This window comes from Lampris incognitus, chromosome 21, assembly GCF_029633865.1.
Source record: "Lampris incognitus isolate fLamInc1 chromosome 21, fLamInc1.hap2, whole genome shotgun sequence".
Lineage (NCBI taxonomy): Eukaryota > Metazoa > Chordata > Actinopteri > Lampriformes > Lampridae > Lampris > Lampris incognitus.
The window spans coordinates 18,480,111-18,494,644 of record NC_079231.1 but is presented as its reverse complement, the minus strand read 5'-3'; the positions used below and the strand labels follow the sequence as shown (position 1 = coordinate 18,494,644).

Below are 14,534 nucleotides of genomic sequence, written 5' to 3'. Positions count from 1 at the left end.
GTTCTCCCCGTGTTTGCGTGGGTTTCCTCCGGGGGCTCCGGTTTCCTCCCACAGTCCAAAGACATGGAGGTCAGGTGAATAGGCCATACTAAATTGTCCCTAGGTGTGTGTATGTGTGTGTGCCCTGTGATGGCCTGGCGGCCTGTCCAGGGTGTCTTCCCGCCTGCTGGGATAAGCACCACCATCCCGAGAGCAGGATAAGCGATTCGGATAATGGCTGGATAGACGCTGCTTTTTGGGCCCACGCGGCCACCTTGTTTATCCTTAGATCTCACATTCTCCTCACCCTCTTCTCTATACTTACATTTACAAATGAACAGGCACCCCCAACCGACCAGAAGAGGCACTAGTGCAGCGACCAGGACACATACCCACATGCGGCTTCATACCCGCAGACATGGCCAATTGTGTCTGTAGGGACGCCCGACCAAGCCGGAGGCAACGCGGGGATTCGAACAGGCGATCTCCGTGTTTGTAGGCAACGCAATTGATCGCTATGCTGCCCGGTAGCCCCAGAAATAGGTTCCAAGTATGATTGTGGGTGATGTTTGAGATACTTAAATTTGATGAAAGGAAAAATAAAACAAAATCTTGTGCTCTACAAGAGACCCCTACTATTCAGCACAAAATATCCACTTGGAAGTCCGCCTGTGCATATTCATTGGGGTTACTTAGGTTATATCTGACAAGTCAAACACAAACACCACAGGGTCACCTTCCTGGAAAGATTGTGGATATGCATATATTCAGAAGTGTTCCAAGAGGTGCAGCCATTTTAGTCTGGGTGTCGTTTCCGGTCCTGTGCTATACACACAGTGGTAGTCACCAGTAGAGACTGGGCAAGCATGAGAGTAAGTTACCCTGGAGATCCAGGAGACATTTTAGAGGATATAAGGTTCCAACGTGTGAGGTTTCCCTCATAACAGAATTAATTTCATAAAGCTCATAATGAATAATAGTATTATAAGTTTCCAGTTACTGCAAATTAACCCATCCTAGCTATGCTCTGTGTAGCTAGGAGCAGTGGGCTGCCGCCTCCCTGCTGCGCCCGGGGGACCAACTCCAGTTCTTTTCCCATTGCCTTGGTCGGGGGCACAGACAGGAGTATTAACCTTAACATGCATGCTTCTTTTGATGGTGGGGTAAACCAGAGCACCCGGACAAAACCCGGAGGCAACAGCACTAACCACTGGGCCACCGTGCCGCCCACTATTCCAAATTAACAGCATTCACTTTTATAATATGCAAGGCTCAGCTGTTTCGGTTTTCATTTTTCAAAGCCACCCAGCATGCCGAATTTCGCCACAAGAGGACACTGTTGCATAACCTCACATGAACAGGAACAACTTTTGGATCGGTGGAAACATAAAATCCGGGTGAAAAGCCGTTTAAAAATCTGGGGTATTTTTCGGTGAAAATCAGTAAAAACCGAAAACACTTGAGCCTTGATAATATGATACCAGAATATTACTTTTGAGTACATTTAATATCATTACTCAAGTGATACTCTTATGGGGGACTTTCAGCTTTACTAGTAATTCTTGGTAAAGTAGATTTACCTTCACTCGAGCATCGGGTATTGTCTCCAACTCTGCAATTACAGCCCTTATGTTCACCCTGCAAACCCGACAGATTGTATTGAACGTCAGGGCCCGGCGGCTGTTGGATCGTTGCTCAACTGAGCTTTATTTTTCATAAGGTCAGTTACACTTTACAAAAAGAGGATGGATGTAGAAAATGGATTTATATCTACAATCAACAGTTGGAACGTTGCCAACTGTTTTTGAGCAACATGAATGTTGATGCTGTGCCTTTTTTGGTGTCGTGACATGAATTAAAGATATCTTTAGATATATGTAGCGACGTCTACTGGAGACACCCTCGTTTAAAAGTGACCCGTTAAGGAGTCTAGTAGGAATATTCTGTCTGGTCACAGCCCACGTTAAACAAGAGTCCAAGGCGGACATGGAGGTTTTGTGAATTCATGCTCCGCGGCAACTGTTCAGATGGTGTTAAACCCAACAACCATCTGTCTTGTAAGTTAGACAAACACACGCACACATCCGCACCCACACAGGTCACAGATGACTAGGAAGACAGTCAGAAGGCAGTTCACTTTGTACACACTTAAAAGGAAATATATTTTTTAAAAATGACAAACAAAAACAGGAACATCTCATATCGAAGAGCTGCTTTTCTCATCTGCAGAGGTAATTTACACAGGACTCGAAGATGAAGACGCTTCACCAGAAGCAGCAGGACACGGCACCCACATCACGGGGGGGGGGGGGGACAAACTTTGTGTTACACTGATTCTGAGAGCATGTGTGTGTGTGTGTGTGTCTCGGGGCGGTCATGTGGGGGCAGTGTTGTGCCACTTCTCGTAAAGCGTTAGGAGATTATGCCACACAATGAGCTTCTTTTTAGGGCTAATATACAGTGGCTCTTCGTTAGTCACTCATGATGTACGCACCATTGGAACAATTACACATAAAATTCTGCAGTAATTTTCTTGCCCTGAAAACAATAACACTCTTTTATCTTTTTTTTTTCTTTTTTTTTTAAGACGACAGGTAACAGTTCTGAAATTGTGGCTCTAAGGATTGTATTTTTCATTCGCCGTTCGGCCCTTCCCTTCCGGATCTCAAGTCTTTCTAATGAATTTTTTTCCCCATAACTACAGCTCACGATTTGTAGTAAAGATGGGGAGAAGGGCTTTTTTTTTCTTTTCTTTTTTTTTTTAAGAAGAAAATTGTCCGCTGTGAATGCCTGCCTGAGAGAAGCCAGGGCAGGGGGTGTGCATAGGTGTTACCATCTTCTTCCCCAGGCACCCGATAAGGCAGTCCATTTTCTTCTTTAGTTTTCTGCAGGTTTTTTTCCCCTCCCAGTTCGTGCCGTGAGAGCCGTGTTTCGTTGAGAGTGTCAGAGCTCGGCATTGTTAATGACCGTCCACCAAACGAATGCCAGGTCCACTGATTAGTTATTAGCAAACACATCTCATATACCAAGGAGAGTGATTAAAAAAAAAAAAAAAAAAACAGCAAGAGAGGAGGGGAGGACTGATTGGCGAGGAAGGGAATGAAAACGAGATGAGAAGATGCGATATCTCTCTCTTTAATTGTCCATTTTGTGCAAACCGAGATGTAAACAAAGACCGGTAGAGGATGGGGGGGGCTGGGTACAGGCGAGAGGCGGGGACATTGTGTGCTCCTTTAAGAATTTGATTGACAAATACACGGGGCCTTCTAGATAAACAAGGGGAGTGGTGTAGGAGGACAGGCAGAAAGCCACTGCCGTGTTTTACTGTGCTTTTCTTCTCTCAAGATTGAGGGTGGGGGGGGGGGGGGGGGTCGGGTTCGAATTGAGATGAAGGTTTACACGATGCCACTGAGGCAATGTCCAATGTGCTTGGAAATTTGGCTCATTTTTTTTTTGGACCAATGGCGTAAGTGGATCTAAAAGGGCGGGGGACACAAAGTACCACAAGAAACGCCTTAAAAGGCCAACACACACACATACACACACACACAGGCACCCACATAAGACTGCTTGATGATCATGCTCACTATTGCCCTTCCAATATTACCACCCGTTCCTCAATTACAAAAAAAGGGAGTAAAAAATATCTACGACACTGCCCCCCATTCCCCACCCTTCAACTATATTAGGACAGGACCATATTCATTTATCTATTATTTAAATGTGGATATACACACACGCACCCACGCACACCCACAATAATGTGCCTTTGAGGCTGACAGGGAGCTAGCGGAGGTCCAAGTCTCTGCAGTGAGGCTTCAAGAGTCATTTAGATTCTTTTTGTTTCCCCTAGTTTTTTTCCCCACAACCATTTATCTACAGAAATCAATGATTCTGAGAGAAGAGACAATCCGCAGAGAGACGACCAGGTGCATGAGATTTGAGGTTTAGCAATCCTTTCGTTGGATCTACCACTGGTGATTTGGGTTGAATCGTATGACAATGGCGTGGACAACTAGTAGACCCAGGAAACGGGGACCCACTGTGCGGTGGTGCACACCATGTCCATGGCCTCCTCCAGCAGGCGAATGGTGTCGTCGATCTCATTGTTTATTATCGTCTGGTCGAAGTAGTGGGCGTAGGTCTTTTGGAGTGTTTCTGACTCTTTCTGGAGCCTCTGAAGGGAATCGTCCTGGTGAGAGGTTGGAAAAGAAGAGCGTAATGGAGCTATACTGCTTTGGAATGGCTAGAATCCATACTCATCAAGTGTGATGTGCCTCACAGATCCATTCTTGGCCCAGTATTGTTTTCCATTTACATGCAAAATGAGAACTTTGGGGGAAGCGAGGGGAGAGGAGATAGTAAGGCCAGAGGAAACATCAACAAATAAACATGTCTCACAAATGAAGAAGACCAAAACTAGAGATTGGGAGTGAGCCAAGGGTTTAAGGATGTAGACTAGAGAAGAAAAAGGCCACAATTATCACAGGGAAACAAACTGAACTCGTGCTGGTAATTCAGTACTTACAGGTAGTTTCTTGCACCACTTTGGAACCTTGAGTGCAAATAGGAAAAAAAGATTCCCAAAGAAAACACAAACATGCTTAAAGCACACAAAGGGCACATGCCGTGTGAGATGCATTCAACCATGCAAAGACCAAATAAAAGATATGGCAGAAAAACTAGTAAATCTGGCGAGTTAGTCAGTGACAGTAAAAAGGTGAACAAATGACAGAAAACTGGTGAGGGAGACAGAGAGAGCAAGAGAGTGATAGAGCGACAGAGAGAGAGAGGGGCTATTGGGCCACTTGCCTCAGTCATTCCTGGTGTTATGATGGGTGCTGCGATGAAGACAACATAGGGAGCAAACTCAGCTGTCCTGAGGATCTTTAGTGCCTGATGAGAAAGATTGTTGTTTTTAAACTCTGTTAATAACATTGAGGGACATACCTGGGTGACCCAGTGGTTAGAAACGACATTCTCTGAGTCAACAGTTCTTTCTTCAGATACTAAAACTTTCATAATAATAATAATAACTAATAATCCCCCCCACCCTTTTTTTTCTCCCCAGTTGTACCCAGCCAAGTACCCCACTGTTCCAAGCCATCCCAGTTGCTGCTCCACCCCCTCTGCCAATCCAGGGAGGGCTGCAGACTACCGCTCCTCCGATACATGTGGAGTCGCCAGCCGCTTCTTTTCACCTGACAGTGAGGAGTTTCACCAGGGGGACACAGCGCATGGGAGGATCACACTACCCCCCCCCCCCCGAACAGGCACCCCGACCGACAAGAGGAGGCACACATGCAGCGACCAGGTCACATACCCACAGACACGGCCAATTGTGTCTGTAGGGACACTCGACCAAGCTGAATTTAACACGGGGGTTCAAACCGGCAATACCCATGTTGGTAGACAACAGGGATCGCACTGTTGTCTACCTACTGTTACACTGCCCGGATAATTGATAATTTTGACAGCATGTTAATATTTGACAGTTTTCTCTTTAAAACACACATAAACAACATATCTTAAAAGCAGTCTAAAAGTACAAAAAAAAACCCCAAAGTGAAGTGGACACAAGAAGTACAACTGGGGTGTTGTAGTTGTGTGGGTGTATGGGGGTGGGCTAAACAGGGGAAGGAGTGTAGAAAGAGGACCTCCTTAATCCATTTGTCAGCCCCGTTTTAAAAGAGGCCATTGTTTGTGGTAGCGCAGGGTGTCGGAAAGGGCCCCCCAGAGATGAGGTAAAGCTCCCCATGGTCACTCACTCTTTGCCAGCTCCCTAATTATGATTCCCTTTGGATCAATGTGGTGGCCGAAAGGTCCCAGATACAGGCCAGGTACCCCCCCCCCCCCATTTTTACCTGTGGCTCCACATCTAGGATGGAAATCATGCCCTGGGCATGGATCTGCCTGATGGTCTCCAGCCTGGTTCCGTACATGGCGTCCTCGTGGCTGCCATATTCCAGGTAGTCGTTGTTGCTGATGTCCTGCATCATCTGGTCGTGGGACACAAAGTAGTAGTTCTTCCCGTTCTCCTCTTCCTTCTTCGGAGGCCGGGTCGTGTCTGAGTTGTGAGGGAGGAAGCGAACGATGGATGACGTTATATAGAGGAAGACAAGAAGATGAAAGAGCAGAGAAAAAATGTTCCCTTGCTGTATGTGCATCTGCCTGCTTGCCTTTGACCTTCTCTTGCACGTGTTCATGCCTGCATGGACTAGCTCCTGGTTTGGACAAAGCTTAACACTTTCTGCAACTGTTTTACTTGTAGTGTGTGTGTGCGTCTGCTTGTAAACTTACGTGGGATGGGGTAGGCAAAACGGTCAGGGTGCTTGGTAATGAGAGTGTTCTTGATGTGCCTCCTACCAACTCCGTGGGCACCTAAGTGGAGGTAAAATAGTACAGACACTGAATTGAGGTAACAGACTGGCCTGGCCAAGAAAACACACACACAGTTTGGATACCCATAGAGTTCAAATAACCTGCTAGCAATACTCATCGGTTTTTTTTGTTTTGGTTTTTTTTAGGGGGGGGGGGTTTCCCCCCTTTTTCTCCCCAGTTGTATCTGGCCAATTACCCCACTCTTCTGAGCTGTCCCGGTTGCTACTCCACCCCCTCTGCCGATCCAGGGAGGGTTGCAGACTACCACATGCCTCCTCCGATACATGTGGAGTCGCCAGCCGAGTCGTTTCACCTGACAGTGAGGAGTTTCACCAGGGGGACGTAGCGCATGGGAGGATCACGCTATTCCCCCCAGTTCCCCCTGAATAGGTGCCCCAACCAACCAGAGGAGGCACTAGTGCATCAACAAGGACACATACCGAATCTGGCTTCCCACCCACAGACACGGCAATTGTGTCTGTAGGACACCCGACCAAGCCGGAGGTAACGCAGGGATTCGATACAGCAACTATGTTGGTAGGCAACAGAATAGACCGCCACGCTACCCGGACACCCCCGATACTAATCTTTTAAACTTCCAAGTGTTTTTAGTTTGTTGATAGTAGAGCCATATGAGCTAATGCATTAACACGGGGAAAAAAAGTTTATACTCCACAGCAAACATTATGACCAATAAAAATACATAAACGTGTGTTCATATTTGGCTTTGGATCGTAACCTAAAAGTAAAAACCACGCCAATGTGTCCCATCTAGTATCTTTTTCCCATAACTGGCCTCATCTCTCCCTGTGTGTCTGTAGAGATCAATCTGAGCCACTTACAACAGTGAACCTACTTGTCTACTAAGCCCCTGCCTTCTGCAGGCTCTAGATTGTAGTGCAGGACCGCACTGGTTTCCCTGTGCGTCAGGACACAGCTGAGACGGCCATCACCTACCGAGCAAAACCAGTGTTTTTCTCTTGAACGCTGGCAGTTTCACCACTTCCTCATATGTCACCAGGTCTAGTTGGTCAAAGACTGCAGAGAAGAGGACAAACAAGGGTTACTGATGATGCATGGTCTGGGGTGGATGACGGGAGAATATTGGGATGCTGTATTGAGGGGTGGTGGTGTGGTCTCTTGAAACAAACTAAGTAAGTGCATAAATGAGAAGAATGTGAGCTTCCTTGTGTGAAAAGATGGGATGGAGGGGTTGTATGTGTTGCACTGAAATGGTTGAAAGCAACAGCGCTCCTCTGTGGATCAGTTCAGTTTGGTTATGATGTTGTGCAAGCATGATTACAACTACGTTGAAACTCCGGCATACGTAGGATTTTGGACCGCTGGTGATATGTTAGGTGTGGATCCTTGTAAATATACTATCAGCAGGATGGTGCAGTTTCGTGAAGGGGAATGGCTGCTCATAGTGCATAAAGAACAGGTTTAAGCCTGCTAGAAAGTAAACAAAGGAGATACTAACAAAGCAAATGCTAGTCAGAGTACCATTAATAGCATCAGGTTTCAATCCTGTTGTCACACCGGTAAAACTGTATTAATGATTTTTTGGGGGGGTGGGGGGATTCCCCCCCCTTTTTTCTGCCCAATTGTATCCGGCCAATTTCTGCGCCGTCCGAATCACTGTTCCGCCCCCTCTGCCGATCCGGGGAGGGCTGCACACTACCACATGCCTCCTCTGATACATGTGGAGTCGCCAGCCGTTTCTTTTCACCTGACAGTGAGGAGTTTCACCAGGGAGATGTAGGGCGTGGGAGGATCACGCTATTCCCCCCCAGTTCCCCCTCCCCCCCGAACAGGCGCCCTGACTGACCAGAGGAGGCGCTAGTACAGTGACCAGGACACATACCCACATCCGGCTTCACACCCACATACACGGCCAATTGCGTCTGTAGGGACGCCCAACCAAGCCGAAGGTAACACGGGATTCGAACTGGCGATCCCCATGTTGGTAGGCAACGGAGTAGACTGCTATGCTACCCGGATGCTCCAAAACTATATTATTCTGATGATGTCATAGGCACAGCAGGAACTGAAGAAAATGTACATTAAAGCCTAATTCAAATCAGCCTTGGGCAGATCCTACCAAGAAGAGCAGAACAACCCTGCTGGTTCTGCAGTAACCTCGCTCAGAGGACAAACAAGAATTTGGTAAATCAATGCTAGGCTGACTAGCATCCAGGCAATTTGAATGATCTTGTCAGTAAGAAACCAGGCGGAGTGGACACAGGAGCTCAAAACGATGCTAAAGGTGCCACTGTCAATCAACGCAGACATGGGGAGGGAGAGGAGGGGACGGGAAAGAGAGAGAAGCTGAGCACCATAGTCTGGAGTTACTTACATGCAGCCAAGTCAGTGGGTAAGAGACAGCATGGAATATGGACAAAGGGGAGGAGGGGGATTAATAAAAAAGACACCGTAAAAGAAGACAAGTACAAAAAAACATCCATAAGAGTTGACATCACAAGTTGTTAATTGCAGGAGTGTTAGCAGTTGAACACGGAGGCAACGCTGACACCAAGGTTAGAGAAGAGCTCCTCAGGGGGAGCAGGAGGACAATTTTTACAAACAACAACCATGCAGCATTTAAAAGAAAAGACAGATTATAGTTAAACTTGGAAAGGACACATCCTTGTAATAACACATGGCATCAGTGTAAGTATATATGCATTCATCCTGCCCCCCCCACCTTCCCAGAATGCAGCGCCCTTTTATCCTCTGTCCACCTGGCCTAACAGCACAAGGTTCAAGAAGGGACATCAAATTAACACCCATTATCCAAACTGTTTATCCTGCTCTCAGGGTCACGGGGATGCTGGCACCTATCCCAGCAGTCATTGGGTGGCAGACAGGGAGACACCCTGGACAGGCCGCCAGTCCATCACAGGGTGCGTGCGCGCGCGCGCACACACACACACACACACACCTAGGAACAATTTAGTACGGCCGATTCACCTGACCTACATGTCTTTAGACTGTGGGGGGGAAACCGGAGCAACCGGAGGAAACCCACGCAGACATGGGGAGAACATGCAAACTCCACACAGAGCACGACCCGGGACGACCCTCAAGGTTGGAGTACCCTGGGGCTCGAACCCAGGAATTTCTTGCTGTGAGGCGACTGTGCTAACCACTGTGCCACCCTAACAGAAATGTTTCTATTACTATTATTGTTTATTATATTATTGTATTATATTATTATATATTATAGGGTATTATTATTCTATTTCTATTGTCATTATTATTTTTATTATTATATTATCCATCCATCCATTCATTATCCAAGCCGCTTATCCCAGTTGGGGTCGCAAGGATGCTGCAGCCTCTCCCATTGTATTACTGTTGTTATTGTTATAGGGTATCATTATTCTTATTTCTATTGTCATTATTATTATTATCAATTAGAAATTCTATTTCTAAATTAACATTAGTCTGAAAATAATCATGTTAGTAATTTAGCTTGTGCTCAAAAAACCAATAATGAATAGCTTAGAAAATGATAAAGTCCCCTGAGGAGAACTTCATATTGTAGCTCATATGTTTGTATAACTGTGATTTGCAATGGATTTTGAGCTTAACTTGTAAGGGCATTCATCACAGGTTAGAAAGCCAATTGTTTAGCCTAGTTGTAATCCTCTATCGGGTCAAAACCTTTAGTCACGTGATAAGACAAAAAGCGTTTACTATTGTGATGAGGTTAGTCCTGTCTGAGGGAGCTACAAGCGCCGCATCCAAAGTAGCTTGCATAGATGCAATAACACAAGGAGAGCCTTCATGAACGAAGAGAGGTTGAGGAACATCTATGGAATCCATTCAAGCAGCCGTTTTGGTTAAGGCCCAGCTCAACACACACCTCAACTATCTGCATGTGTGCCTTTGTGTATATCCAGTGACAGACTGGGATCAAAAACGGCCCTGGCATTTGTCTCCATGCATGCTCAATAATCCAGGACAGGAAGTCATAGAAAGGTGAATCAGTTCATCTAGACACCACGTTTACTGAGAGAAACGTTTCATCACTCATCTAAGTGATGGTATAATGGTATAATGTTTTCAGTCTCACCTGACTGCAGGTACCCCCACCCTTATAAACAAAACAGTGGCATAATGACCGAAACTAACGATCAGCTTAATATGCAAATAGCCATGACCATTAACTAGAGTCAGTGACCTATAACATCTCTAAGTTTTGTTTTGTTTTTTTTTTGGGGGGGGGGGGGGTTTCTCCCCAGTTGTACCTGGCCAATCGTCCTGGTCACTGCTCCACCCCCTCTGCCAATCCGGGGAGGGCTGCAGACTACTACATGCCTCCTCTGATACACGTGGAGTCACCAGCAGGCTGTAGCGCGTGGGAAGATCACACTATTCCCCCCCAGTTCCCCCTCCGCCCTGACCGACCAGAGGAGGCGCTAGCGCAGCGACCAGGACACATACCCACATCCGGCTTCCCATCCGCAGACACGGCCAATTGTGTCTGTAGGGATGCCCAACAAAGTTGGAGGTAACACAGGGATTCGAACTTGCGAAACCCGTGTTGCTAGGCAACGGAATAGACCACCACGCCCACACGGACACCCAACACTGACCAAGTGTGTCTGTTCCTGTAATACTATAGGCAGAGGCATGGGTGTGCTATGGATTCCCCAGTCTCACCTATAGTGACCATCACTTTTCTGCTGCTCACTCTTTCACACACATTACACACTGCCCTATTCCTTAAGGGCGCTACGCTACTCGTATAACACCACCTTTCATGTAGATGTCCTCTGAAATGGTAAATGGACTGCATGTATACAGCACTTTTCTAGTCTACTGGCCATTCAAAGTGCTTTACAATGTATGCCTCACCTTCACCCATTCACACACTGATGGTGGAGGCTGTCATGCAAGGTGCCAACCTGCTCATCAGGAGCAGTTAAGGGCTCAGTGTCTTGCTCAAGGAAACTTCAACACGCTCTCCGCAGAAGCCAGGGATCGAACCAGTGACCTTCTGATTACTATATGACCCATTCTACCTCCTGAGCCATGCTGCCCCCATAAACTGCAGTCTATTTACCATTTAGATGTCTCTGAAGAATGAGGGGAGGGAATATTCTGGGATTTGATGCACTAGTCAATGACAATATATTTTATTTTTATCCTCCCTACTATCACAATTCATTCTGAGCGGCCCAAATGGTCACTGGCTGGCCTTGGCCCTTCTGGCATTTGTCCAACCTCCAGACAGCCAGTCTGTCACTTTGTATATCCTTATTAAGACATACAAAATAGCGTACCATAGTTTTGAGCCCAGGATTTTTAGGTTGATTGTTTTTGGATAGCCAAGTCCATCCATCCATTATCCAAGCCGTTTATCCTACGTAGGGTCACAGGATGCTGGAGCCTATCCCATCAGTCATTAGGTGGCACGCGAGGAGACACCCTGGACAGGCCAACAGGCCATCACAAGGCCGACACATTCACACGTAGGGACAATTTAGTATGGCCAATTCACCTGACCTCCATGTCTTCGGACTGTGGGAGGAAACCAGAGCACCCGGAGGAAACCCACGCAGAAACAGAGAGAACATGCAAACTCCACACAGAGGACAACCCAGGATGACCCCCAAGGTTGGACAACCCTGGGGTTAGAACCCAGGACCTTCTTGCTGTGAGGCGACTGCGCTAACCACTGCACCACCATGCCGCCTGGACAGCAAAGTGAACCACGCCATTCACTCTTGGAATATAGTACCTTAAAGCCAGGCAACTTTTATTCCAAGCCAACATCAGGTGATTTCACGGATCAACACACCTTCAACCAGACAGGGGGAAATGATTTAATGAAATCAGATGATATAGTGTTGGATTAGGATGAAAACCTTGCAAATGCATAGCTCTCAACGGCACACAGTGGAATACCAATGCTTTCAAACCGCTGCTACCATGGTGGACTGCAACCTTGTTAGGTTTCAAGGTCACATTGACAGCAACGATAAACTTGGTAGAGGCTTTCACAAAGCCTACCTAATGTCTTATCTTTATGACATGTGCACCACATTCACCCCACACACATACTCTTCTAAGGTCAAGTATGACTATCACCAGTCATATAGCTTTGCTAGTTATCTTTGCCAGAGCACTGTGGTGACCTGTGTATACACATGCAGTTATGGAGAACATTGTTATTTCTCTCACGGAACAGGCAGAGGAAAAAAGGTTTTTCACATTATCCATTGCTGAGAAAAATGCACAGCATCTAGATAAAGGTTTCAAGATTAATGTTTTGTTGTGTATGTGGGGGGTATGGTTAGGAAGTCACCTTCATACTGAGAACAGCAGTGGTTAATTGCTGGTGGAAAGCCGCAGCTGCAAGCACTTATGCAATCAAAAACTAACGTGCTTGCGAGTCAGCTTGCAGCGAAACGCGGACCAAAGTTTTGCTTAGAGATATACCAGTACAATTACCACACAGATCCCTGATAAGGAGTCAGAATGTCAGATTGCTTAACTAAGTTTTGTGGTTGCCCTGTGTCATTATGAAAAATAAACAGAAGTTCTCTGGTCATCTCTCCATTTAACGACAACAACAACAAACACATAAACAAACAACCCTTCCACATTCTTCAATAGTGCCTCTGTGAGGGGACAGTAGGCAATGGTGCTCGATTTGTACTTGTAAAACCTATGGGTCTGCAACTAGTGGTTAAAGGGGATTGAAGAGGAACAAAAAAAGCCTTCACTGTTTAATATACACACAAACTGGAAGGCATGTGTACAGTATACAGCGAGTGTTTGTGTTTACCTGCGTTGTGCTTGGCCAGGTACTTGTCTTTGTACTGCTTTTTCTTCTTGCCAAACCAGGTGCAACTGGCCTGTTGCTCCTGTTTGGTCTTTTCCATGGCTATACACGCCACACGCCTGAGAAGGAAACATAATGTGGGTCACATGGGTCCATCCAGATTCATTTATAGGTCCAAATCTTTTTTTTTCTTCCCCCTTTTTCTCCCAATTGTATCCGGCCAATTACCCCTCTTCCGAGCTGTCCCAGTCTCTGCTCGATCCCCTCTGCCGATCCGGGGAGGGCTGCAGACTACCACATGCCTCCTCCGATACATGTGGAGTCGCCAGCCACTTCCTTTTACCTTACAATGAGGAGTTTCAACAGGGGGACGTAGCACGTGGGAGGATCACGCTATTTCCCCCCGGTTCCCCCTCCCCGCTGAACAGGCGCCCCGACCGATCAGAGGAGGCGCAAGTGCAGCGACCAGGACACAAACCCACATCTAGTTTCCCACCCGTAGACACGACCAATTGTGTCTATACGGACACCCGACCAAACCGGAGGTAACACGGGGATTCGAACTGGCAATTCCCGTGTTGGTAGGCAACGGAATAGACCGCCATGCAACCCGGACGCCCCAGGTCCAAATCTTTTATGCAATACATACTTAGCCAGTTCCATGTATTTGGTCAAAATGTGACATTAAAATGAGCACAGCATTAGGAGTTCCAGTATTCCCAATTAAATGGCTAATTACATACTGATGAAACGGTTCAATGCCTGGCATCAAATACAGTTCCAGCTATCTGACATATTACTATGGAACTATCGAACTCCCGGAGGTAACATGTTGAGTTGAAACATGTTCAGGCACATGTCCCCCATTATCCCAGCATATCTAGCTGCTGGTCTGGTGCTAGACCTACCACTCCTGGAGCTCAGGAGAGGGGATGAGTCCTGCCGTGCCATTCTTGGTGTTCTCCAGCTTGCCCTGCCACCAGTTGTGGTCATCCTTGGAGATGATCTGAATGATGTCACCCACCCGGAAGCGAACGCCCGCCTCCTTGCACGGGATGAGGTCGTCTTTCGCTGGGTCGTACTCGAACTGAGCACGCACGTAAATCTGTGAGGGTAGGGGTAGGGGGTGTTGGATGTAAAAAGAGCAGACCAAGTCGATTTGGGCCTACATACAACAGCAAATACGGGGGATTGTAAGCAGTGGGGGAATTTGTGAGGGAGAAGGATTTTTTTTTAAGTTATGAGAGGAGAGCTCAGTTGCTGAACAGCACTCAAAATGATAATTCGTGGCGGCACTGACACATGTAACTGAAAGATGAAAACAGCAAAATAAAACAGGAGTGTGTATTAGCAGAGCAAACAATGAGGACAGAGTGAA

The 14,534-nt window shown here is 46.7% G+C and overlaps 1 protein-coding gene across 1 annotated transcript in view; it reads right to left on the bottom strand.

The window, feature by feature from the left end:
- Nucleotides 1–1,664: 1,664 nt before the first annotated feature.
- The window catches only part of LOC130131331 (peripheral plasma membrane protein CASK-like), a 78,223-nt gene continuing 65,353 nt past the window's right edge, over nucleotides 1,665–14,534 (bottom strand). The window contains 9 exon segments of the mRNA XM_056300985.1: nucleotides 1,665–4,171; nucleotides 4,792–4,875; nucleotides 5,844–6,046; nucleotides 6,280–6,360; nucleotides 7,318–7,398; nucleotides 13,160–13,275; nucleotides 14,065–14,110; nucleotides 14,113–14,146; nucleotides 14,148–14,261. Coding sequence (XP_056156960.1) covers nucleotides 3,995–4,171; nucleotides 4,792–4,875; nucleotides 5,844–6,046; nucleotides 6,280–6,360; nucleotides 7,318–7,398; nucleotides 13,160–13,275; nucleotides 14,065–14,110; nucleotides 14,113–14,146; nucleotides 14,148–14,261 — 936 coding nt within the window. The 3' untranslated portion in view covers nucleotides 1,665–3,994.